This window comes from Myxocyprinus asiaticus, chromosome 2 (genome assembly GCF_019703515.2).
Source record: "Myxocyprinus asiaticus isolate MX2 ecotype Aquarium Trade chromosome 2, UBuf_Myxa_2, whole genome shotgun sequence".
Classification (NCBI taxonomy): Eukaryota; Metazoa; Chordata; class Actinopteri; order Cypriniformes; family Catostomidae; genus Myxocyprinus; species Myxocyprinus asiaticus.
In genome coordinates this window covers 15352737-15378829 of record NC_059345.1, presented here as the reverse complement: position 1 = coordinate 15378829, position 26093 = coordinate 15352737, and the positions used below count along the sequence as shown (strand labels likewise).

Here is a 26093-nt window from a genome sequence, read left to right as displayed (position 1 = left end):
CCACACTCCTTAGTTGTTTTCTTTGCTTGATGCAGGCCAGTAATTTGCCCCTTCTGAAACACAGTAACATCTTTTCCATGACCACGGGATACGTCTTCCGACATGGTTGTTTAAGAAATGAGAAGCTACACACTGCATCAGTTAGGGTTAAAAGAATTGTTGCCAGCTGAAAATGTTTTTTGGCCAGGCAGTGTAGCTGACCCTTGCCTCACACTGAAAAAAATTATTTTGTGGTTAAGCAAACCTGTGTATTAAGCTACGCTGTAGAAGGCTTCCATGTGTCATGTGGTATATGTTAAAGTATGTTAAAAAAGAATTGAAATGTTAGTACACTTTTAAAAGCATAGCTTAATTCAGTGCTACATTGTTTAGCTAAAATGTACAAACAAAGTGAGTAAAATTGATTTAAAAGTATTACAAGTAAACTTTACATGATCATTTCTAATTAAAGCAACCAATAATTGTGTGTAGGCTTGAAAATATAGTCTATAAAATTTACTAGCAATTTCTGAGAAGAACTTGTTAAGAGTTTTTAAGTAAACCGCATTCCATGTTTTTTTTCTTTTTTTCAGTTTAGTGTACCCAGGATGATTTTACTGTTTGCTTGTTTACCTAACAGCTAAATATGATGGTGTAGGGAATTTCAGTTTAGAGGATAACATTCACAAAAACTATTCTTATACAGTTTTGAAGTAGGTGTTGGAAACCATCATAAAAACAATGCTTGAGAAAACAAGCATTTGTGTAATTAGATTTTGACTCAAACCCTTTTAGTGTCTGAAATATTGTCCTTGTGTGACAATTTCCCTCTGTGACAACTAGCCCCGGCCTTCCCTAATATTTAAAAATATGGACAAATAAAGACACAACAGACCTGTTAAGACATTGCATATTAAAGACACTTTGTCTTTATTATGACATGCTTTGCATAACAATTATTTCCCATTTTTGCACATTTTATATGCATTTAGATTTTTAAAAAATATATTAGTCCAGTTAGTAAATGCAACAACCTTTAACAAATACTGTACGAAATAATAAAACTGTAAGCCTCAATTAAACTTCAACAGTAAACATTAATAATGAAATTAAAGACATACAACAGTGAATTCTAAATTTGATAAGCTTTGTTTCTTTTTCAAAGACCGACAATAATCATGAATATGTCAGAACATTAATAACTTAAATATTAAGCATTTCACTGGCAGCCATGTTATTTACAACATAATGTTCAAATATTCACTGAGCTATAGTTTTTATTAAAATATGAGCTAAATGATACATATTGCAACATCAGAGTAAAATAAGGAAAAAACAAATATTTTAAGGAATGTACTCCGTAAGACCAAAATGGCAGAAAACTAACATTAAAAATTAATTTCATTATAAAAGACTAAGTACTTTATATCAAGCGCTATTAACATGCAGGATCATATCTTACAAAATGGAGCCACAAAAACCTTTTTCATTGTGGGATTAATCTGTAATTCTCAACTCTGTTATGTCTAGAGTAACTGTGCCTTTTAAATGTACTTTTCCCCTGTTCTTCATTTAGGAAACACACAGTTGAAGTGAAACTAACTTGACTATCATCTCTTACACATAGTAAAGAGAACAAGAGTTGGTTTTGCAGACAGTATAGAATATATATATATATATATATAGGTATGTATTGCTATACACAATATGTATACAGATGAACAAATAACTATAATAACCCTATTACATGTGGAAATAAAGATCTACTTTTCTCTGCATAATGGAACTCAAAGTAACAGACAGGCTAGGCCAGGCCAGGCATGAGGAAACTGGTTTCTGTACATTATTAATAAACTGTGTGAACAGTGAACCTCTGTGCCCACTGCATCAGTATTACAAAGAACATGAGACAAATAACTAACAATACTTTCATTATAATGAGGCTTTTTTCTGTGCTATATGGTGCACTGGAGGCCAGATAATGAAAACAGTAGTTGGGTAAAGTGTCTTCAACAGTGTTACAGCTCTATGTTTAACCTGTTTCACACCTCTCTCTTCTGCAGAACAAGAGCTTTGCAGAAGTGGGTGCACATTGAGCTTGCACACAGACAGAACTGCAGCTCTAAATAGACAATAAAGAGATTTCTGGGTTCCCACATTGAGTATTTCAGTCATAAATTATAATGGCTACACTGCAAAAAAAAAAAAAAAAAAAACTGGCAGCTGTGGTTGCCAGAATAGTTATGTAAAAAATACAGTAAAAATGTAAACAACTTTACAGAACAACCTGTTTAAAACTGTTGTTTTTACGGTAGATTTTACAGTGCAGTACCATCGTTTATATTATTAAATGATAACATGAATATATTAAACTTCTGAAACTGTAAAAATCTGCTTTTCACTTTTTAATGTATTGATAATCATTGTAGTAATTACAGAAGGGCAAATGATTACATGAAGTTCATCAATAGTGGCCCTTCCAGGAACAATGACCAATAAACATGTATGGCACTCACTCACACAAACAAACACTTAACACCATCAGGATAACACATGTGAATTTAAAATTATGCAATGAACATTAACTTAACTACATCAAATATAACACAGAACATCCCTTTACTGTTTGATTACTGTTTTTTTACAGTAATTTTAACAATAATTTACCGTAAAAAGTACATGTACTCTCTTGTTAAACATAAATTACGTTAATTATACGGGAAAATCATACTTTTTACATCTAAAAAATTTAATTTTTACAACATTTTACCTTAAAACTAGATGTATTGTCTTTTTGTAATAGAGGAAGCTATTACAATTTTTACTTTAGCATTTTTACAGTCTTTTACCATTAAAATTACAGACATTTTTTACAGTGTAATAATCGGACAAGGGGCACTGAGCACTATTACAAGTTTGATCAGAATTAAATCTAATTTACACAAGGTGGAGGATCACATTTACATCTAAAAGGAAATTAATTGGTAGCATTTTACAAAAAGGTTGTATTCATTAACATTAGTTAACTACTGTACATCATCATTTAACATGCAATTACTTAAAATACTTTTACAGCAATTATTAATCTTAGTTAATGTTAATTATACTAAAACATTTTTCAAATTAACATTTTTCAAATTTAACATTAGTTAATGCATTTTAACTAAAAATTAACAATTGATTGGTAGTCATTAGATTATGGAATGCTTTGCTTATTATTAAAAAATACCATTGTCACTTCCCTTAATTATGACATCATAAGATTTATATATTTAGAATTATTGTGTCAATCCCCTTAATCATGACATCATGAGCTTTATGCATTTAGAATTATTTTAAGTTCAATTAAAATCATATTGTGAGAATCAGACAAAACAGACCTCATACTAACACAAAATGGAATACTTATTGTAAATTATCATTTGTACTAACCCTAACAGAAATGCACTATTAAGCTATTGCACTGCTAATCATATGCTGGTTGTCCAGTTTTAAACTGTAATATAACTATACGTTAAATTAAAACTTAAGAAAACTTTTCTGAAGCTTTTATTTTTTTTTTAATCCACCGGAGCTGAAGTGAGAGAGTAGGGCTTCTGAATAAAAATAAAACTTCTAAGAGCACTGAGTCGTTCCTTCCTCGCAATTTCTTATTTTCAGTCTTATTTTGCTACCTTAGAGCTGTCTGTTGGTAACAACAGAGCTTAATGACTGATGCCCCAAAACAAACAGCAATTTGAACCACCTCTTTTTATACAGGAGTTACAGCGCAAAATTCAGCATAAAACATACAACAATCCTCTGTGAGATAAAAAGCTAATGTATGAGCAAAAATCCTAATAGTGGTTATGTGTATATTTAATTTGTGGGGGCAATTAGTCTGTAACAGAGGTGATACATTTTAACATACAATACATTTTAACATCTGATAATGTCAATAGAGTGCAACAGTGCCAGCTCATTTTTTAGCCATCTTGGTTCTGGAAGTATTTTTCCTATTCATTTTTTCCATAGGGATTTCATAAAGTACTTCATAAAAGAGTTCTAAGCCATGAACATAACTAACCAGCTCCGAGGTGAATCACAATATTACATATACTGTATAGAAACATATACAGTACATGTAAGTGTAAGGAGACTCAATTGAGTCACAATGCTTCATGGAAGCTCTTTTGGCATGCTTTTTAGTCTGTGATTCTTTGATTGGTGAATCTTTATCTTCAGGAACATGGGTAGTGTAGTTATTCAACACCAATTCCATAATTTAACACAAGTTTTTAAAAATGAAGTTGAAATAACACAGACGGATGGCTGCAACCGATGCACCTCAAAGCTCATGGTACTGTTTAAAATCAGTTTGCCTATGTCAAAAATGAACAGGATTTTTACTTCCAGAACCTGACTCTATTGAAGTGCAAAATATAATTAACTTCAAGAAGAAATTCATGGAATAACAAATATTTAGAATTCCTTAAGATCATTAAGAAGAATTGTTTGACTGAAGCAAGGTAAAACAACATTTAGCTTGCTTGTTTCTCCACAAAATAAATTGTACCATGTTCAAATTTAGCTCTAAGAACTGGTCAAGGGGATCCCCCGTGGAAAAGACCAGCTTCGACCATATTGGTCCAGGCTGGTTTATGCTGGTTTGGTGGTGGTTCAGCGGTTGGACCAGCAAAGCCATCCTGTTCACAAGCAAAGCTTAGCTGAAGCTAATTGACCAATGAAGTCTTGCTTGTTAGGCCAGTTAAGGACTAGTTAAGGACTAGCTTCTTAACTAGCTTAGGACTAGAAACTAGTTAAGGACACCAGCGGACCAGCATCCAAAATGCAATATATGCTGGTCTTTTCAACAGGCCCATCAAGTACAGGATCAACATTTAGAGGTAATAACCTCAAAGTTTATCCTTAAACTACTTGTAGCTACATAAGCAAAACTGTAAGGCATTTTAGCTGGCAAAGTAAAAAAAAAAAAAAGAAAAAAAGATGGTCAGACTTTCACAAATTGATTGGGTTGGGGAGAAAAATTGCAACATAAAATCTTATGTTGTCCTTATAGGTTCCATCCACCAATACTTACCATTACCAACTTAATCTGTTGCTTTTGTTATGATCTTTAAAATTTCTGGCTTCCCTTAAGAACTGGTTTGCTTTCCTGAGCTTCTCCATTGCTGCAGTAAGCAAGATCTCTGGACTTCCTCTCCCCTTAATTTCCATGTCACTACTCTGTCCAGTTGCAATTGCGTTTAGCATCTCTTCTGTCTCTTCAATTTCAAAAGACACTTTACTTTGCAAGTCCTCTACATCACTTCCATGTGGTTTAATTGGTATGTCTTTCCCCTTGCCTTCCATCTTCTCTGTGTTTTCGACAAGGAGGTCTCCCAGGGATGCGGAGCGAGCCTTGGAGGAATGCTTGAGAGGCATAGTTAGGAGCAGAGACTTGTTGGCACATTGGCTTGGTGTTGGATGTGTGTTGAGGACGGAGTTCTCTGGGGTGGTGGTAGGAGTTTCTAAGGATGGCTCCTCTAAACTCTCGGCTTTGCTATCGGATGGTTCTAGATCATCCTCACTTGTCTCCCCATCAAGACCCTGGGAACTACCTTTCAGCTTTGCAGTGGATGACATGACTTGGTCCCCAATTTCAGACTCTTCACCTGAATGCTGACCACTGTCTAAAGACTTCTCCTCTAACTCTTCACTTGACATATCGCCACCTGGCTCAGTTTTGGATTCTGGAGTTGTCAGTTTGATATCATCTTTCTCTAAAGACTGCTCCAAGACCCTTTCCAAAGATGAAGTGTTGGAGTTGGCACTGACCATGGGGTCATTTTGTGGAGGAGTGTCCTCCTTTTTGACAGGTGGCTTCAAAGTCTTCTTGGGTGGAGCAGGGGGTCCAGGACTCTTTTTTACTGGTTCAGGAGTTGAAAGTGGTGTCACATTAAGTTGGTGAGGTTCTATTAAGGTTATAACTTCTTCAGTGGTGTCTGGTGCTTTCTTCAAGTTTTGCCCTTTTTGTTCAACCGGACGTTCTTTCGATGCTATAGTAGGGGAATCCCACATCACGACTTGTGGCTTCATAATCTTACTGGATAGAGTTATGGCCTCTACCACTTCTGTTTTCACCTGATCTTCTTTCTCATTTCTCTTCGGAGTGTCTAAAGCTGAATAAAACACTGTATCGTTACTGTCAACCTCATCATTATTCTCTTGAGATTCTTTTCCTTCTGTTGTGACTGTGGCTGGTGTGACCACTTGACTGGACTTCACTTGTTTGGATGGAGGCGCTGGAGGCTGGATGTTCTTGCTGGATGGGGTCAGTTCAGAGATGTCAGCTTTCTCTTCTTTTGAGGCAATCTCTCCAACAGCACTTCCATCAACAGAGACATGGGGTTTATTCTGCTTTGATGGGGGCATCGGGGGCATAAGGATCTTCTTTTGGGGTGTAGGTTTCTCATTGTTGGGTTCATCCTCTTTATGACTGTCACTGGGTTTGTTGTCTTTTGATGGCGGCATGGGTGGCTCTATAATTTTCTTCTTGGGTGTGGAATCTTCATCGATGTCCTCTTCAGGAATGTCATTCATAGTTGGAGATGGCTTCAAAGTTTTGTTTTGTTTATCTCCTTCCATATTAAGAGTGTGAGTTCCATTCTGCATAGTAACGTCACCATCAAGGTCCAGTCTCAATATTCCATCACTTGAAACATTCGCAGCCTATTGGAATGGTAAAAAAAAAGTTAATTTAGTGGATATTTATGATTTATTGTTCACCAACAGGGCTGAAAATAATCGACTACTGATTAGTCGATTATTGGGTCGACTACTAACAATTATATTTTTCTTGGTGTCAGTTTTATTGGGAGATGCAATTCTTAAATGAATTAAGAGACGCAACGTTTTGGGGAGCGGGTTCATGCTGCTCTGTATTAGAGCCTTTCTTATTTCTTACTTTTCTTACTTTAATAGTATTGTGCAATACGATGTTACAGTTATTTAGCTGTTTTATTTGTTGAATATCCATTAGTTACCATGTTGACGTGCTGCGCTTAGCATCTGTATATCCCTCTGAAACGCATCTGATAGGGGTCACACAAAGATAACTGAGCCTAATTATAGATTATTATCATTTACACCGACTAGTCGTTCAAAAAAACGATTATGAAAATTGGTAGTTTTGCACATCCCCAGCTGATAAATGTCAAAAGGTTGTTTTAGGTAGCTTTTTGTATGTGAAAAATAATGGGCATACCTCCTTCATGTGTATCCTGGTCGGTGGTCTTCTTCCACGATTCCCTTTTGGCCGAGAGCGTGTAACATGTTCTAAAGAGCAGCTTTCGTCAACTTTTACCTACAATTTTAAGAAATGTACATTGCTTGAAGTAAATGTATCTCCATTCATGCAAAAGCATTTTCTATTCTGGAAGTTCACTTTTCCTCTGTATAGAAGTAGATGATAGTATGTTCTCAATTATTTTTGGCCATCATACAATTAGCCTATTTTAATTTCTGCAAGCAAAGAGGCATTCTATTATGCTATTTCTTTAAAAATCAAGAGATTCAAGAGCCAAAAATTAATAATACCTGATCTAAAATTTTGTTCTTTGCCTTGTTGATGCCTTCACTGAGTGCCTTGATCCATGCCTCTTTCTCTTCAGGAGTTTGAGCCTGAAATTTGACATCTTGGACCTAGAAATGACAAACACAACAGCTTTAGATATAGTAAAAGACTGAAATTTGTATTTATATGTGCATATGCAAAATATATGTAAAAATCAAATAAATCTAAAATTATTAATTTTAATTTATATATATGTTGATCCTATTTTTATAGAAAATAGTGAATTTTCCCTGTCATTATTAGTAGGATGTTTATTTATATGGCTCAAAGTTCAGCTGTGTTAGCTTTATACTAGCATCCTGTATATTGTCAAGCTCAGCATGTGCCTTTGAAGTGCATAAAGACTAGACTTTATTTATTTTTCATTTTTTTGAAGAAAGAGCAAAACTTTCTAGGGTGTTCTGGGTGGTTGCCAGGGCATTGCTATGTGGTTACTAGGGTGTTATGGTTTGTTGCTAGGGCATTAATAGGATGTTCTGGGTGACTAGGATGTTACCAGTGTTGGGTGTAATCTGATAACAAAGTAATAAGTTACTATCATTTAATTACTTTTTTATTTTTTTTTTTGGTCAAAAAGTAGTGTAACCTATTACATTTTAAATTATAGTAATCAGATTACAGTTACTGACTTTCAATGAAGTTACAATAACAACGTGGGATGAGTTATGCACAAAGATTAATACTTATGAGTTCGTTGAAATCCCTGAAGTATGAGCAATATTAATAATGATGCTGAACTTATAGCATGAACTATTAATAAAAAAGATAGGTAAAGTTTGTCAAGACAAACTTTGATGAAGGCTTGACTAAGCCTAGTCTGAAATTATAAATTAGTTTTGAAAGTTTGATGTTTGATGGTTATACAGACATTATAGTAGACAAACCACCTCTAGATAGTTAGCTAGCCAGACAGACACATAGAGTGTTTCTCAATTCTAATAACGCAGAGAATGGACTTGTGTTCTTATGAAGACCAGTCCTGCCAAGCTACCTTTGAAGAACGAACTCGGAAAGACAGGAGGACTTTCTCACTGGATTTCCCTATTATTGTTCTGTCTTGCCCTGGAACCATTAGTAGCCATGATAAGAAAAGAGGATGATTTTCCAGGGGTGATGGCGGGAGGTATAGCGCATAAGCTTCTGCTTTATGCAGATTATATTTTATTATTTGTTTCTGACTCTACTAGATCTATGCCTTGCCATCACAGAATTACTAATTCTTTTTCTAAGTTCTCAGGATACAAAGTCAATTGGTCTAAATCTGAAGCTTTGGCTCTGACAGCATACAGCCCAGTAATGGCTTTCTAGCTGGGTGCGTTCCAGTGGCCCAAACAGGGCAGTAAGTATTTGGGTATTTTATTCCCAGCAAATTTGTCTGAGTTAATTTTGACCCTTTAATAAAAAGGTTTATGAGCGATGTGGGCAGGTGGGCTTCATTACATTTATCGATTATTAGGAAGGTTAATGTTATTAAAATGAACTGTATTCCAAAATTCAACTAACTGCTACATCACTCCCTATAGATGTCCCCCTCTCTTATTTCAAGCAATTTGAGAGCATAGCAAAATCTTTCATTTAGAATGGTAAGTGTCCCAGATTACATTTCAGTAAACTGCATAGGCCGACTGATAAAGGTGGGCTAGGCCTACCCAAGATTTTGTTTTATTATTATGCGTTCAGTCTCAGACATTTGGCTCATTGGTCGCTTTCACCTGAAAGAGCCCCTCCCTGGTTTTGTATTGAATGGGAAGTTCTTGGCCCTATTTTGCCATTGCAAAGCCTTTCTATCAATCTAACCGGAGAAGTTAAATTACACCCCGTTATCTCGCATATGCACTCGGTATGGACAAAAGTGTCCAGAGTGTTTAATTCGGATATTTATCTAAATGTTGCCTCGAGATTATGGCTGAACCCTAAACTACGTATTAATAAGTCCCCTTTCTGCTGGTCAGAGTGGATTGTGAGGGGGGTTACTACACTCAGTGACCCATATGAGAGTAATGTGTTGAGATCCTTTGAAAATTTGGTACAACATTTTGGGATCCCCAGATCTCAGTTTTTAAGTATCTACAGCTGTGCCACGTGCCCTGTACTATTTTTGGGAATAGCATTCACCCCCCTAATGTGGCAGATACTCTGGAAGTGGTGATTACTGCTTTTGGAAAAGGTCATGAGGCATCAGTGTATTACTCCCTGTTAATTCAGAGTCTGGGGGATGGAACCTCGACCACTCAAAAGAGATTATGGGAGAAAGATTTAAACTTGGAATTGGAGGAGGGAGTGTGGGCTAGGATTCTAAAAAACATCAAGACTGTATCTAGAGACGCAAGGGTGCGCCTTATGCAATTCAAGATTTTACATCGGTTCTATTGGACCCCCCTCTAGATTGTATAGGCTTGGTCTTAAAGACACACCCACCTGCTGGCGATGCCAATCAGAGGATGGAGACACAATCCATGTTTTTTGGGGGTGTGTTGAGATTTTTGGTTGAAGGTTCAGAGGCTGGTGTGCGATGTATTAGGCACTTGGGTATCATTTTGCCCCAAACTCTGTATTTTGGGCGATGGGGCGGTCATCGACATTGAAAATAGACACATAAAGAGTCGGGTCTTAAACAGTGTCATGATCGCCAGGCAGATAAGTTTAAAAGGCTGGAGGTTGGAAGGGTGACGGCCTTTGAGGAAGGGTCATTTAGAAGAATGGGGAAGTACAACAGGTTCATGGAGAAATGGGGCAGGTATATGTCATTTATGGATGGGTGATTATTACATATATATATATATATATATATATATATATATATATATATATATATATATATATATATATATATATATTTTTTTTTTTTTTTTTTTTTATATATTTTTAAATTTTAGTGTGTGTGTGTGTGTGTGTCTATATAATTTGCAACCACTGGGATGTTGTTGGGGCCAGGGTGGGGTTGGGATTTGGAGGGGGAGGGGTAATAGTGGGGGTTAAAATTGATTCTGTATATATATGTTTTGTTTTTCTGTGTTCATTTATGAGAATTAATAAAAAAAATGTAATCTGAAAAGAATAAAGTCTGTAAACATGCGTTTTCTCATTGTTTATCAATGTATTAAAATAATGCCCCAAAAAACAACAAATGTTGACGGAGTATAACGATTCTCACGAGCAGTCAGATTTCGTGACATTAAGGTGGGAAAATCTTGAGGAAAAAACAAAACGATAAATGTCCTCCGTCTGCCACTGTAGTACCGAGTTCTTTCCCATAAGTCACCATCCAATGCATCCTCGATTTCAAAGACACATCCGGGTCATTTCCTGCGTTCTCGGTACTTGCATTCTTCAAGATTGAAATCGAACTTCGGCAGTGGATAATGACATAGAACGAGTCCACGAGAACGTAAGAACACAAAAGAATGCACACTGAGAAAGAGCCATAGATAGTCAGATAAACCTTCAGATAGATAGATAGATAGAGATAGAGAGAGAGTGAGAGAGGAAGACCAACTTTTGTGGGTTTTTTTACAATTGAATTTTTGGACATTTGGATTGAGCATTCCCTAGTTAATGGGATTTTTCCAATTTTAGATTGTCCACTGTGAAAAACGCAAGTCCGATCAGTTAGAAAATACGTAGCACAGTTTTCCAGAATATTCTGAAGGTCTGTGCCAAGTTAGGTGGAAAGCTTTAGGAGGAGTTAGTGTAAGGAATTTTGGTCTCGGTTTAGGGATAAATAAATAAAAAAATAAAAATAAAAAACCTTAAACCAAGTTTGTAGAATAACAGTATGTTATTGCTCTTAGAGGAGGGTGGTCCTATAATTATTTTGAAGGAGTGAAACAGGAGGTAAGCATTTGGTCTTTATAAAGTCTTTAAACACTTTTCAAGAACTACATTACGTGAGGTTTAGTTATTAAATAAAACACTAGGCCGTGGTGTCTGACTCATAGAGCTGGCTGCTCACAGTATTCAAGAGAGGAAAAAGTGACATGCTGGTCTGGCTACACTTTACACACACATACACATTTTCTCCTTTAGAGAAGTCTCTTGACATCTGCTCAGCTCTTTGCAGTTCGCCAATGCTTCGGTCTCATCATCTGTTAGTAATAATACATATTTCGCCAGTTAGGTATCTTCTGCATTTCTTAAGACTTTTCCCTAACTCCAAGACTTGCTTAATTCAGTGCTGTAGTTTACAGTAGATACTAAATATAAAGAACATTCAAAACAATTATACAAATTTACAGAATAGTTTAGCATGTTTTAATTGATCTGAGCTCAAGGAGCACTATGACACATCCTGTGTGTGTTCAAAGGTTATGACATACAGTATCATGTTCAATACACTCCCCTCCGGATGAAGTCATCATTTACCCTTCATGACAACTGTTATGGTATGTGTCAGCAAAGAACAGTAAGGCAAATAGTAATACAATCCAGCAGTCTACAAGCTCAAAGTGAAACTATATATATATATATATATATATACAAATAAAAAATTATTAAAAAAATAATAATAATAATTCACTTCAGAGTGTTGGTATGCTATTAAAAATTAAAGTTCTTAAAAATGTACTGTATACTAGGAATGCACATTATATCGGTGGCTATATTGGCTTTGGCCAGTAGTGTTTTTAGTTATCAAATAGGTCTGAATTGGCTAATACTGGATGGAAATAAAATCAGCTGGGCTTTTTTCTTTCAATTTTAATTGTCTACTCTTCTTCTATCACAGGTTATAAAAGTACTAAACAGTTATCCATCTTTTCTATCACACAACATACAGAGGTTTTGATATCTTGAGGCATGAAACATCTAAAGGTTTCATTTTAACAACAGACAAAAAAGTATACATTTATAATATTGGCTATCATATTGGTTATGGGCCTTAATAAAAATAACGGAGTGACTATTTGCACTAGGTGTAAATAGCACCTACCACACAGTGCGGCTATTTGCACTCCAATAGTCTGGTGAAGACAAAGAAATTGAAGACAAACTGTGCCCCTATGGTCGCTGCAGTGGCATGGGGTATAAAGATACTGTGGATGTTCTTTGTTCGTGCGGACGACCCGAGTTCAATTCCACTTTTTGTATCACTTTTTTCTATCATGTTTCCTGTCTCCAATATTAATATTTCCTTTAATACTATTTATAATAATAAATAAAAATTAATTGAAATGTTCATTTCCTTGTTCTGATTTGGACACGATGAAGGTCGGGGGGGATTTGTAAAGAGAAAGGTTTGATCCAGGTAAAATTAACCATGGTGTTACTACAGTAATATGGTGTAAATATAGTTACCAAGTTTAATTTTGTGATTACTATGACTTTACTACAACATACAATGGTGATACTATGGTTACTGTGGTAAAACCATGGTTAATTTTTGAAAGGGAAGGTTATGTTTAGGGGTAGGGGTTGGTGTAGGATGTTTGTGGGACTTTAAATAAACACAATACATACACTGCAGTGATGCCTGTATGTTAGCATTTAAATAGGGGTGCAAATAGTATCTGCCACTATTTGCACTTTATTGGTATCAGCCAAAATTCCTATACAGGTACATTCCTAGTATCTACAATTCTACACTTTGTGCATACTGTATATTTAGAGTCAAGATGTTACTTAACGCAAAAAAAAAATCCACTTTTCACTAGAAAGCGAAAAAAAGCTGGCTTGTGGCTGTTTTGATATACCGCAAGTATATGCATAGTCAAACAGGATGTCATGCCCTTGGCTTTTGAAAACATAAACACTATGTAATGCCCTGCACAAGCTAAGACACCCTTGTTCTGTCTTGTAAAACACAATGTTTATATTTTTTATCTTGAATTTTATACAAGTGTTGCAAAATTTGTTACGATACCAGTACAAAAAGTAGCACCATTTAGCTATTTTCCACATGCAATGCAGTTGTTTAAAAAACACTTTGAAACCAGTGAAGTAAAAAGAGCATGAAGCATGAGTAATTTGGAGGCTCATCATTGGTCATGTGTCCAGTCAGATATGTGTCTGATTCATTACGCTCAGCACAATGACCCAGTGTGCCTCTAGTGCGTGCCATATTGAACTACTGACGTCATGACAGCTAGACTGCCATCACCAACTGTGTATTGCATTGTCATCCCAATAAGGACCACTCTTTATATCACATACAAAGGAAATTGCAGTCTGATGTATTTGACGTGGTACTGTGCTGAAATGTTCATTATTACCTTGTTACTGCTCTTGGGGTTTCGTAATAGTACCAGCCTGTGCTTCTTCTTGAATGGACTCTTTAACTCTTGACAATTATCATAGTTGTCCAGGTCCAATTTCTCCATGCATGTTGTTAATTCCTGCAAGAGAGTGTATATGTTCTTAATTGTATTCAGGGCTAAACCCGAGAAAACATTTATTGTTCAGAGGTTGCTCTTTCTCAGGATACTTAAGTTTTTTAGCTACAGACTGTTTCATTAAGCATCAACTTTGTCTCAGATGTTTCACCTTAAATTGCTTTGGAGGAATAAAAAAAGACACAAAAGTACAATTGATGACATACAGTAAATGTATAGAGCTGTAAAATAATTGTGGATGGCATAGTTCAGATCATATTGTCTTGGAAGAATTTGATGTGAAATCTTTGAGTTCTGATTTACTTTTCTTGTTGTGTAAATTCATCAGTGCATGTTATTTCAAAGATACAATTTTTTATCTTCATAATCTTTCATTTAAATGGAATCAAAAATGTAATAACTTTCACAACCTTATCAGGTCCTGCCCTAAATTTTTTCACGTTGTAGCCAATATCATTGTTTTTCAACTGGTGGGCCGCGACCCAAAAATGGGTTGCAGGTCTGTTCGGACTGGGTCGCGAACATCAAGGAAGGAACAGAGCCAGGGTTCTTGCTCCACTTAATTTTTTGCATTGGCCAAGCACAATTTCTGGCCGCTGAGGCAAATTTAATGATATCACTTTATATGCGCTAAATATGCTTCTCCTCTGAAACACTAATTTTTGCGGCACGATTAAAGCCTGGTTTATGCATGAGTGTGGTGCAAGCCATCACAGAACAACTCGTGCCAGTAATCTGCTCTGCTCTAACCTACTGTATCTCTGGAGCGTGCACACGTCAATCAGGTTCCCTCGATAACGTGGTGTAGACCACAAAACTGCAACCCATTTGAACTCTACTGAGAATTTTCTAGTTTAAAGCGCTATGGAGGAAGTCGAACCTCTCAAACAGCTAGACTGCCCTGACATTAAAAACTGCGCTGACGAGGAAAAGATACAACAATTTGCATGCGCCAAAATAACGTTTTTTCAAAGTACACATTATCAGCTTTACTAAAATTTATTGTGATTTTACAACAGTAACTGTAACTGCAGTATTTTGACAAAAATGTTATAGTTAATAATCTATTAGGTGGAATCTATTAGACTTCATTTTTATTATAAATTTGGCAGTAGTAGTTAGTTTCTAAATCTGTCTAGGTTACTGATTTTAAAACAAAATACTATAATACTTTTTTATTTAAGAAAGACTAGCTACACAGTAATGAGGAGCCATCTATGTACTTATCTCAGCTTATATGGCATTGCACTGTGAATATACAGCAAGGGCAAGTACATAAAGGGCTTTAAAGTCTAAACCAGCTAGACTTATCGACAAAGTTTTCCTCCTGTGTAATACATACTCTGTTTGAATGATGTTTGACATTAGGAAGTAAACTAGATGGTAAATATAATAGGCTTAAATAAATAAATATTCTCATTAAGTTTTAAAAGGGGGAGAAAAAACTTCCTGTATCTTTTGTTGTTGACATTAACAACAAAAATAATGTCACTTGATACATGCCCTTATACTTGAAAACCATGAACAAATCTATGCAAGGTAAAAGAAAATGCGACCTAGGCTACATTAAATACAGGTTATGTTTTTTACTATGTTGAGTCGCCACTTAATATCCAATGTAAAATCTGGGTCCCGAAGTAAAACCAGTTGAGAACCACTGGCCTATATAATTTTACACTTCGAAATATGTCACATCATGGAAGTAAAATGTGTTTCGAATGTCATGTCACTTTGATTTATCACACTTTATTTTACCTCGTTCTCATAGATCACAATCTCTGTTCGTTCCAGCTGAATGTATCGGTCCTTGTAGCCACTCAAAAACCTCCCTGAAGACTTCTTCAACCAGCCAGCCTTCTCAGTGCTCTTCACCTCTTTGGGCTTGGCTGGCTCCTCTTTCACACCCTGTTTTGCACAGAAAGAAGGAAATCAGCGTTTTCTTAGTGGAGCACAATTTCAGTTTGACTTGACATGAATTTCAAATATGAGATCTGAGTCCAGAGAGAGCATTCCTAAAATGGGAGGATGAAGTATGTAGCGGCTAGATTTATCATATTTTGGCAGCATGTGGGTTTCATATGACCTTGAACACCTTTTTTAGACTTTATAGAAAGGACAGATTTCCACATCTGTTATTTTTTTATAGCATTCTCATCACTTTTGGGGATCTTATCTGAATGACTTATTCAGCACATAATTACTAGGGCTTGCTAAGGCAAACATGACTATTGCTATTGGGATTTGAACAAACCCCTAACCCTAAGTATCAAACTTTGGCATGTAACTCGTCCTCTACCATGCTACGGACAAGAATGGTGCCTCAATTCACGTGGCTTGTTCAGGAGAGGCATGCTATTACTTTTCTATGTGATTGATGTTACGTTTCAACTATGCTGAAAAAGAGTCTTGAGCCATATCTAGGGGCTAGAATATCATAGAGACATAGGTCTGGGCTCTTTTGGCTTGGACCAGTAAGCAACTACATAACAACCCACCAGAACACCCTAGTAACTGCATATCATTGGCATAAAACGACTTCTTAGCAATTGCATAGCTACACACTGGCAACCACCCAGAAAATCTTTTACCATCATGACTAAATAAAAAGTCACAGGTAAGTGTAGCTATGAGCTTTCAGAATAAGGTTTTGCAATACGTACTTTATTATTTTAAAAATTCACCCAAATGCAGCTGTTTTCGAAATTCCCAGGGTTTACAATTGAAGTCTACAGGAGGAAATTCCTCAGGATGTCTCTTTGGAGGGTCATCGAGCTGTTTTTCCACTTTCACTGGGCCTCTGGAAAGAGCAACGTGTGCTAGGGAAGGTGCAGCTGTCCGAGGGAGGAAAGCGCTGAGAATAATAGGAGCAGCACCGTGCCATGGGGGGTGGGATGGAGATAGACTTTCTCACACTACCTTGTCCAAGAAACCAACATGGGCAACAGGTCACTAAATGCCCTCACAGTGTCTTTGAAAATGGGGGGATGGAACATGAGGGTAGCAATTTGTTTTCTTCATTCTGTTTGTTGATAAATTTGTGCAGAGTGCACCGCACATAACAAGCGCTGAAGAGAGAGACTTAGGGTGGGACGGAAAATCTATATTGTGATAAAATAGAGTGGCGAGTACAGCAGAGTATGGCGCTGTGCTGTCGCAAGTGCAAACGAGAGCAGCAGTCAGGGCTGGTGGTGTGAGAGACTGCAGACGAGAGCATTAAAAAAGGTTTAAATCAAGCAGGAAATAAGCTGAGGCATAAGCCTTAAATGTGGGTTAATCAAACAGGAAGTTATTTTTATAAAAACTGAACTTCGTAGTGCTAGATCTCAACCAAAGAAATTGTAACTCATTCTCAGTGCAGATCTTCTGTGAAGTTAAGTTTGTGTGAAGTTTGTTGGTGTGAAGTTCCCTCAAAAAGATAAATGTTTTTTTTTTTTTTATTCTTTTAGATTTTTTTTAATTATTTTTTTTACTTAATTACACATTTATATCACACAATGCTGATTGGTCAGCAGTGAAATATTTTTGAATAATGGAGATTGGCAACACTGTATAACTGACAGCTTATTCAGGAAACCTATGTGACTTTAGAAATATTTATTCTTCACCTCGCTGGGAAAATGTTTACATTTGCTTTCTTAAATACGCAACCTAATCAACTACTTAGGCTACAACCACATTAATATATATTTGAAAATGCCGTTTTAGAATGCTCTCCGTCCACACTGCCGTTTTCAAGTGTTTTCCAAAATTTGCTCGACCATACTTAAACTTATGAAAACTCTTAAATCCCACTTACTGCGCATGTGAAAAATCGGCATTCCATGTACGGTCTGAAATGCAAACGTCCTTATGTTCTGTCACCAGACAGCAATTCCAAGTAAACTTCCCGTCGCCTTTAAAGGAATGCAATGTGAAGGTTGTACAAAGTAATATTTGTCTTTAACCATGCTATGTCAATATCAGGCACAACAACGGCGCTACAACATGGGCCGCCATCTTGATTATTTTGGGTTGAATGTATCACATAATTGCGTCACATGACAACAAATATGTCATCATTTTCAGATATTTCTGTTTTCCCTGTCCACACTACAACGCGAAAACAACGTTTTCAAATGTATCCTCTTGGGAGAGCGTTTTTCGAAAAACTAAAAAATGGCATCTTAGTGTGGAATGAAGGCCAAAACGTAGAGAAAAAGATGCATTTTCAAACAAAACCATATTAGTGTGGACGTAGCCTTAGGCTACTTAAATGTAGTTTCGTGATAATTTTGTGCAGATCTTTCTATTACCTTTAGACAACTGCTTCGTTCCTTAGAGGTGCTTTTGCAATGTTTCGTATTCACAAATTCTGTGGGTCAAGTTGCAATAGCTTTCAGGGTCAGTAAAGACATGTCAGTGGCTGTGGTTAGCCACTGAAGCCCTGTGAATGATCCTGACAATGATCAAGCTCATACTGAATATAACGAGGTTCAGCATGACAAGATGAGTGTAATTTCACCATTGTCCTGCAGGTGACTGCATAAGTCTGTCTCCTTACGATGCTTTTAGCGCTCTCCAGAGCACTCGTAAATCTACGACCATTTCCAAGTGCTACTTAAGTTATGATGGCTTTGGGAAATGTGCTTCAAAACTAAGATGAATCGTAAGATGGATTCTACAATCTACTTAGATCTAGATGCTTTTGGGAAATGAGGCCCTGGTCATTTCTTTACAGCGAAAGCATATAGCGACCAGGTGCTGTCAAGCTCCGAACAGGACAGTAAAGTACCATTAAAATAGTCCAAACAGCTTGTACACTACTGTATATTTCAAGAGTTTTGAAGACATATTATAGCTTTGTGAGAGGAACAGATACAAATTTAAGTCGTTATTTAGTGAAAAGCTTCCCTTCCATATTCCAATACGCCATTTTGCGATCAGTGGCGAATTCTCAGGGCCAGCAAAGCCTTCTCTGCTGGCCTAACATGCCAAATAAATAAATATTTTTCATCCTTTCATTCTCAGTCACCTTTTTGCCTATGTATTTTTAATCGCTTTCCACTCTTAATCTACAAACAAATAGAGAAAAATTAAGTTTATCCAGTCAGAATTTATTCCTTGATGCTTACAAGCGAAGTGTGACAACTGTTTCACAAATCGCATGCCCAAAGCCGAGCTCGTTAGCTAAAGCAGCGTGTGAGTCTGAGCTCCACTCCGTCAGTCCTTCAGAATTTCCACAGAATCCCTCAACAGTGCAAATGAATGCGCATCTAATGTCAGACTGTCAGATTCATCAGCCAATCAGATTGATTTATTTGTTCTCGGTGGGTGTGATCTTTAGGATATGTCCCGGTCGAGGCCTTCTAGCTGGCCTTGAGTGACGCAATCACGCTTTAAGTGTTGTAATTTGAAAGCGAAGAGCGCGAGATCTTGCTGACGAGTCCACTGTCATTACTGCCGCTATCGCCATTGAGAAAGAGATCCTTATGGATTTATAAACCTGAGATGTTCTGTATGACCGTGTGATTGCTTAATTTATTAATCATGAAAGAAGGACTGATTTTCACTTCAAGCAAATTGGTAAGTGCTTTTTGCATTGTTACAGCAACATCATGAGTTTTCTGGAGCATTCAGTGTCAGATCAAGTTTTGAAAAGAAGTGCTGCATTCCATTCAACTCGGAAAGTCGGGTTCCTACTAGGAAAAGTGCAATGGAATGCATCAAGTCAGAATTACAACTTGTAGACTCGTGCAGAAACTCCGATTTCACCGAGATGCAGGGGCATGATGTCACACAAACATGTTGACACTCAGGGAGATATACAAAGTAAGTGATAAACCTTTACTTTATTAAGTAATATCGATAAAAATTATATTAAAGCTTGTTTAACAAACGCTTGCAGAAACAGGTGTATAAAACATTATAATCTCTTTTGATAATCGTACATCTGAAGCACAAATGCTAGCGCTGCAGCAGTGTTTATCAGTTGGGTTGCTAGCAGACATCTCTAATGAGAGTCAAACCCCTGCTAAGCTAATGGGAGCATTGCAGTTCTGAATATTGTGGAATGGAATGCATTTATGGCCGGAGATATCAAGTAGGAATATCCCACATCCAACTTGCATGGAATGTAGCATAACCGTGTACCCTGACGAAATGAAATTTATTGCAAGCAACATTTAAATCGCAAATATTATTAGATTTTTTTATTATTAGAAAATTATGATTTTTAAATGTCTGTTCAGGAGACGTTCATTTCACAAAACAGTCATGCTGCAGTTAAAATTAGGCTTGCTTGAGCATTAAGTGTCATTTCAAGTTCTGGCATTTGTGCATCGATGTGTTTTTAAAATGTCAATTGGTATTATTAGTTAGCTGTGAAATAATGTATGATGCCCAAAGGCATACGGTGTCTTATTCATTGTGAAACTGTGTTTTCTTAATGGCATGAATCACACTGAAGGCCTAGACATAAAATGCATGGCCCGCCATTGTTTGCAATTGACTAAAAAACACATCAGAACCAATAGCGTTTGGCATCGTTGACATCACCTGGCAGGACGGGTCATGATACGCAAATGAATGCGAAAGATAATTTTATGGTGCTTTTTTCTGCAGCTCAGATATTCTGCAATTCTTTATGTGTTCCATGAAAGAAAGAAAGTCATAAAGTTTTGGAATAACTTGACAATTGGCAACAGAATTTCCATTTTGGTGTGTGAACTCTTCCCATAGTGGTACACTTTAATATGTTTGATATTTTTTATACTCTTTTGATATTTTTTTACTCTTTTACTTTAGCCATGCTTGACAGACCTGCACTTGAACCTCAGATGCACTGGAAAATTATCTTCAATTCTAATTTTGTCATCTTATCAGACTGGAGGTAAGGGCACTAGCAACTTTTTATGGAGTATATTAACCAAAGACATTTCAATTAAGACAATGAAATCAACACTTTCAATCTTACACTTTTTTATTTTATTTTTATAAAGGGCTCTAAAATGGTATCTAGTTTGTGCTTAATATGCTGGAAGAACAGGCAAAACTGACTACACTGTCTGGGTAATTGCTGGGGAAGATACAATTAAGCCATCATGCATTTCATATACATACTACAGTACATGCATGCATGCACAAAGCTCCGTCTGGGTTAAATATAAGTGCCCTGTGCTCTGCACTGACTTACTCTCTGTCAACTCACCACATATCTAAATACGAATCATCTGTGCAGTTCTTTTAAAAACCTTGTTGTAGCCAAGCCTAGACTGACTGAACTTCAAAGCCTAACACTGCCCATTTTGTCAAGTGTATGACTTTCCAATTAAAGTTCTGTCCAAACAAATAGGAACCTGTCCTCACAAACAATTGTGTCCACAATTTGTTGTAAGTATTTTCACAGTCACATTAAGAGAAGTGAAAAACAGAAATCCCAATCACAGAAGTATAAAACAGGAAACAATAACCAATGTTAGATATTTTACAGGAATCAAGAAGTCTTGCATGTACCATGCTTACCACTGATTTTACCGAAGGGTATAGACAGGACAATTAAGGCAATTTGAAACCAGGTCAATACCCACAAAGAAGGAATCAATTGGAATGCATTAGTGCTTTTGCATCTTTTGCAGCCTTTCCATTGTAGGTGATGTGTAGTAATGGCTAAAACTCAGGACAGAAATTGGATGGCTGCTGGTTGGAGCCCCACATGGAAAGAGCCATTAGCTATCACCATTATAACTTTGAGTTTCACATGGGGGATTGTCACCCATGAACTAATCTGGATTTGGTAAAGTTTACAAAGTTTTGTGGCATCATCTCTTTGAAAGATATTTTTGATAAAGTTTAGTTTGAGACACTTAGCAATTAAACTAGTTATCCATGAGCAGAACTGTATCATCCACTTTGTTTTCTGTGTTATGTCTGTGAAATAATCATATTTTATACTTTTGGGCAGAAAGAAATTCTGATTACAATGTATACATACAGATCTATTTTTTAAATCTAATTATTTAATTGAGTTCTTCCATGCTGATCTGTTTTTGTGATATTTCAGATTTACGCACCCGAAAACAGTACATAATGGTTGATCTGTGGTTGATCTATGGGGGCAGTTCTTAGCCAGAATAAGCTGCAAAATGTATCTGACTTTATGCTGATAGTCAAAATTTTGGCTACGTGAGACTAGCTACAGTAAATGACAACTTGCATCTTAGTGTTATAAAACATGAAATAATATGTAAGCACTCAGTTAGCTGCTCTTAAAAGAATATGACAGGCTGAGAAAGAATGAGAGGGCAACACCATTTAACAGCTTCATTAAGCAGCGAACACTGGGGGATCTTCATAAAAATAAAAAAAGGTGTGAACAAAGAAACATGTTTTCACAACTCTCTGAAGTATATAAACCTTGTATGCAGCCCCAAAAAACCCAAAATGTAATTTGACCACATCTTTGTAGTCTTTGTGTAAACGTCATATTAAGCTATGTATGTGTTCCCATACTGTCATTACGTAAATAAATATGCCATTAAATTGGCTGTTAAATACAAAAATGTAATTAAAGTGAATCTTTAAATGTCAATTTCATTCAAATTCATTCAGAGTCATTAAGAAATAGATGGATTCCCTCATAGAAATATCTTTCTCTACTCATCTGTCTTGGTTCGCATTTGCTAATTTTTTCGCATATTATATATTTTTTTAGATTTTTGTCAAGGCAGAGCAAACTGTATGCAGTTTTGTCTTCATTGTAAAATCTAATTGGTTGACCTTAGATTTTTTAAGGCAATCAGTTTGCGTGCTGTTTCTAAGTAAACACTTATCTGGCTCAAGTAAAGTGAACTTAATTATTTAAGTACAGTGTACTAGTTAAAAGTAAACTTAACTCATCTGTGATTAAATTATTGTTGTTTTTATTAAATTATTTAACTGGAATTATAGCATGTCTTATACAGTGTTTCACATATCCTCCGTGAGCGGGGCGTGAGCAGCACATTTTCATTTCGGTGCCCATGTTAACAGATTACACGCTTCACACTGCAAGCGTAAGTCGTGAGATGACGCATCCCAGAAGCGGCACTGAATGGATAGTTTTAGCGCCAATCCTATTTTTGCAGCGCGGCTCACACTGAGCTCAGTGGCTCTGGGTAGTGGGCAGTGGTGGCTCAGCGGTTAAGGCTCTGGGTTACTGATCAGAAGGTCAGGGGTTCAAGCCCCAGCACTGCCAAGATGCCACTGTTGGGCCCTTGAGCAAGGCCCTTGACCCTATCTGCTCCAGGGGCACTGCATCATGGCTGACCCTGCACTCTGACCCCAGTTTAGCTGGGATATGTGGAAAAAAAAGAATTTCACTGTATATGTGTGATAAATAAAATTATAATTAATTATATTATTATAAAACTAAAATAATCAGGAGATTATAGAAAAGACGCAAAAGCAAAAAAAAAAAAAAAATGTAAACCGAACCTAGCCTACTATACACTACAAATTATAGGTCTGCATACAAACAAACAAAAATAACTAAGGAAAGAATAAATAAATAATCTGCAGTACTTTTGCCCGTATTGTATATATACAGAGTTTAGAAGAGGCTAGTATTAAAATGAATGGGAGAAATTGGAACTCCCGCCTTACAGGTAAAAGAGCCAATCACCTCTTAGATAAAGACATCGCCTGTCAATCAACTCAAGAACGCACATTAGCGCATTAGCTGATCCAGCCTGAAAAATTTGTTTTTTAGTGTAATCTGAGGTAAAGCAGTACAATTTATGATAATATTGTTGTCAGATTTTACTGTTGATGTTCTTTGATTGTAATCATGACCAACTGTTTTGGAAATTTCAGTCTTTCCCCATTCAAGTAGATAGGAACTGTACTTTTATGCCACTTGTTTACAAAGAAATAGCTGCCCAGCCTGCCCGAGAGCGTTCCAAAAATGATTGCAGAGTGGACTGACTTGCCTTGAAAGGGGCTTTGATATATTAACCAATCACAACCAAGTAAGCTGATAAACAAGTGCAAGTGACTGCTTGCCGTTGCCGTAGGAACCTAGAAAAGAGATGCGGCCAATTTGAAAGCCCAAAACGTGACACGTTGCTCAAGCCTCACTCATGCCCCGCTCACGGAGTATGTGTGACTCCGGCATAAGGTAAATTATGACCAGACTCTAGGTTAGACATTTGGCACATTAGATTCACATCAGTACTTCTTAGTGCACATAAATCTACACTTTTGTAAAGTACAATTGAGTAGAGAAGAATGACTTAAATTTAACAGGCTCCAAGTTCACCAGAGGTAACACTAATCACCATCAAGCTGACTTCACACAAATCCCAACTCTCAACCAGCTACAACAAAACAACAACAATACTCATAAGAATTAAAACTATATTCATGTTTTTATATTTTTTTTTGTTATTATATTTCTCCGTAAGTTCTCTGGTCTTGACCAAACATACATAATTTATTCAAGTGCAAGGGCTTATGGGTATTCCACACAGCTGCAATTTTGTACTTGATCATTTTGAATTAGTAGTATTTGAAGCCAAAGTTTAAAGAACGTATATATATATATAAGTTATAATTCCAAAATGTGACATTTTAAGTGCTGTTTAATTAAGACCACTTGATTGTTTTTATTAATGACAACTTTATGGTTTAGAGAGTAACAGTAACTTAGTTCAAACTAGTAAGAATAGTAAAAAATAAAGCTTAAGTTGAGTCAACTATTTGTATTTTATTTTATTTGAGATAACTATTAGTATTTACAGTGTTATCAAAGTTAAATAAATAAAGATTCCAGCTATGTCTGTGTATGCTACACATTAACAATGTTGGTTTCAGTCCTGCCTTCAGCTTCTACAGGCCCATGTTACTTCCTCATTTCACAGAGTATTTCCTGAAACTAGTCTTGCAAATAGTAAGAGGATCTTTTTTGCATCAATCTATTTTTGTGTTTCACATTTAGATGCATTCTAAAAAGCAGTGGCTTTAAACACATTTTTTTTTTTTTAGATGTTTCTAAATATATTGAGATAAAACAACAAACAGATAGATCCTCCAGACAGACAGACAGACAAACAGACAGGCAGATAGATAGACAGATAGATAGATAGTTAGAATCAGACTCCAACTGAACTACAACTATCCCTGTGGTTCCATGGTATAATAATGGCATCAGATGTTACTACCATGATTCATGCCCAAACATGGTATTGCAATAGTACACAAATGTGAGGTGCCCATCCATCCATCTATCCATCCATCCAATGAAACAAAACAGAAAACAGATGACAAACACCACTTCTTGACTGAGAGGGGCGTTGGATGCTGATGAAGTAAACAGGACCAAAAGAGGGTGTAGTTCACTTTCTGGCACCAATCTAAAGCACATCACTTCGACTTGTTGTCCTGGTGGACAGAATCTCGTTTATTAATACGTAATAACTAGCGCATCGACTCTGTAGGGCTATTTCACAACGAGTTTTATTTCAGTACACAAATAGGTTTCAAATAAACAAGTGATGCTCAAACCCCACCGTTTCAATATATTACACTACACTATTAAGGAGAAAGAATAATATTCTACATCAGCACTGGACTAAGTAAAAGTTGAAGTATATAACTAGAGTTTAAGTCTTTCCTCACGACGTCAAAGATGGGATGACACGAAAACATGCAATGTGTGATTTAGAGATAGTTTATTTTAAATAATGTTATTTATTTACTTAATTTTTTAAATCTTTCGCCTTGTAAATATCTTATGAAAAGTTGATTATATACTTACATCTTCCATGATAAAAAAATCAAAAAAAATCACAAAGATCCCGTTATGCGCAAAAGAAACACTCGACGCTGGATTTTATCTCGGGTCAAAAGTGACGATTTCCCTTCTGAACTTTCTCAGATCCAACATGACGATGAAAACAAGGAACTGTATGCGGGCTGAAATGTAACGGTGCTTCTGCTCTTTTCCTCTTTCGACTTCAGCAATGTTACAAGTTTGAGGCTTAAAAAAAAAGTTTGGTTTCCGGTAAGTCCCCCCAAAAAGCCTCTGCCGCTTCCAAGAGACAACACGATTCGTCTCAAAACCTAGCGAGCTGCCTACCTAGACAGCAATGTTTTGCCTCGGAATGCGCAATAAAAATGACCAAAGGTTTGAATTCTGAACGTTCCAGAAATGTTTAATC

General features: G+C 36.4%; 2 protein-coding genes across 3 annotated transcripts in view; one reads left to right on the top strand and one right to left on the bottom strand.

Moving 5' to 3' along the window:
• The window catches only part of sdhaf2 (succinate dehydrogenase complex assembly factor 2), a 487549-nt gene that overhangs the window by 331945 nt on the left and 129511 nt on the right, over positions 1-26093 (top strand). The window lies entirely within an intron of this gene.
• plekho2 (pleckstrin homology domain containing, family O member 2) lies at positions 1254-26093 on the bottom strand. Its single transcript, XM_051715275.1, has 6 exons — positions 25691-26093; positions 15676-15825; positions 13801-13923; positions 7558-7662; positions 7226-7324; positions 1254-6690 (listed from the first exon to the last, which is right to left on the bottom strand). The coding sequence occupies exons 1-6, from the start codon at positions 25697-25699 to the stop codon at positions 5062-5064; spliced, it is 2115 nt and encodes a 704-aa protein (XP_051571235.1). The 5' UTR covers positions 25700-26093; the 3' UTR covers positions 1254-5061.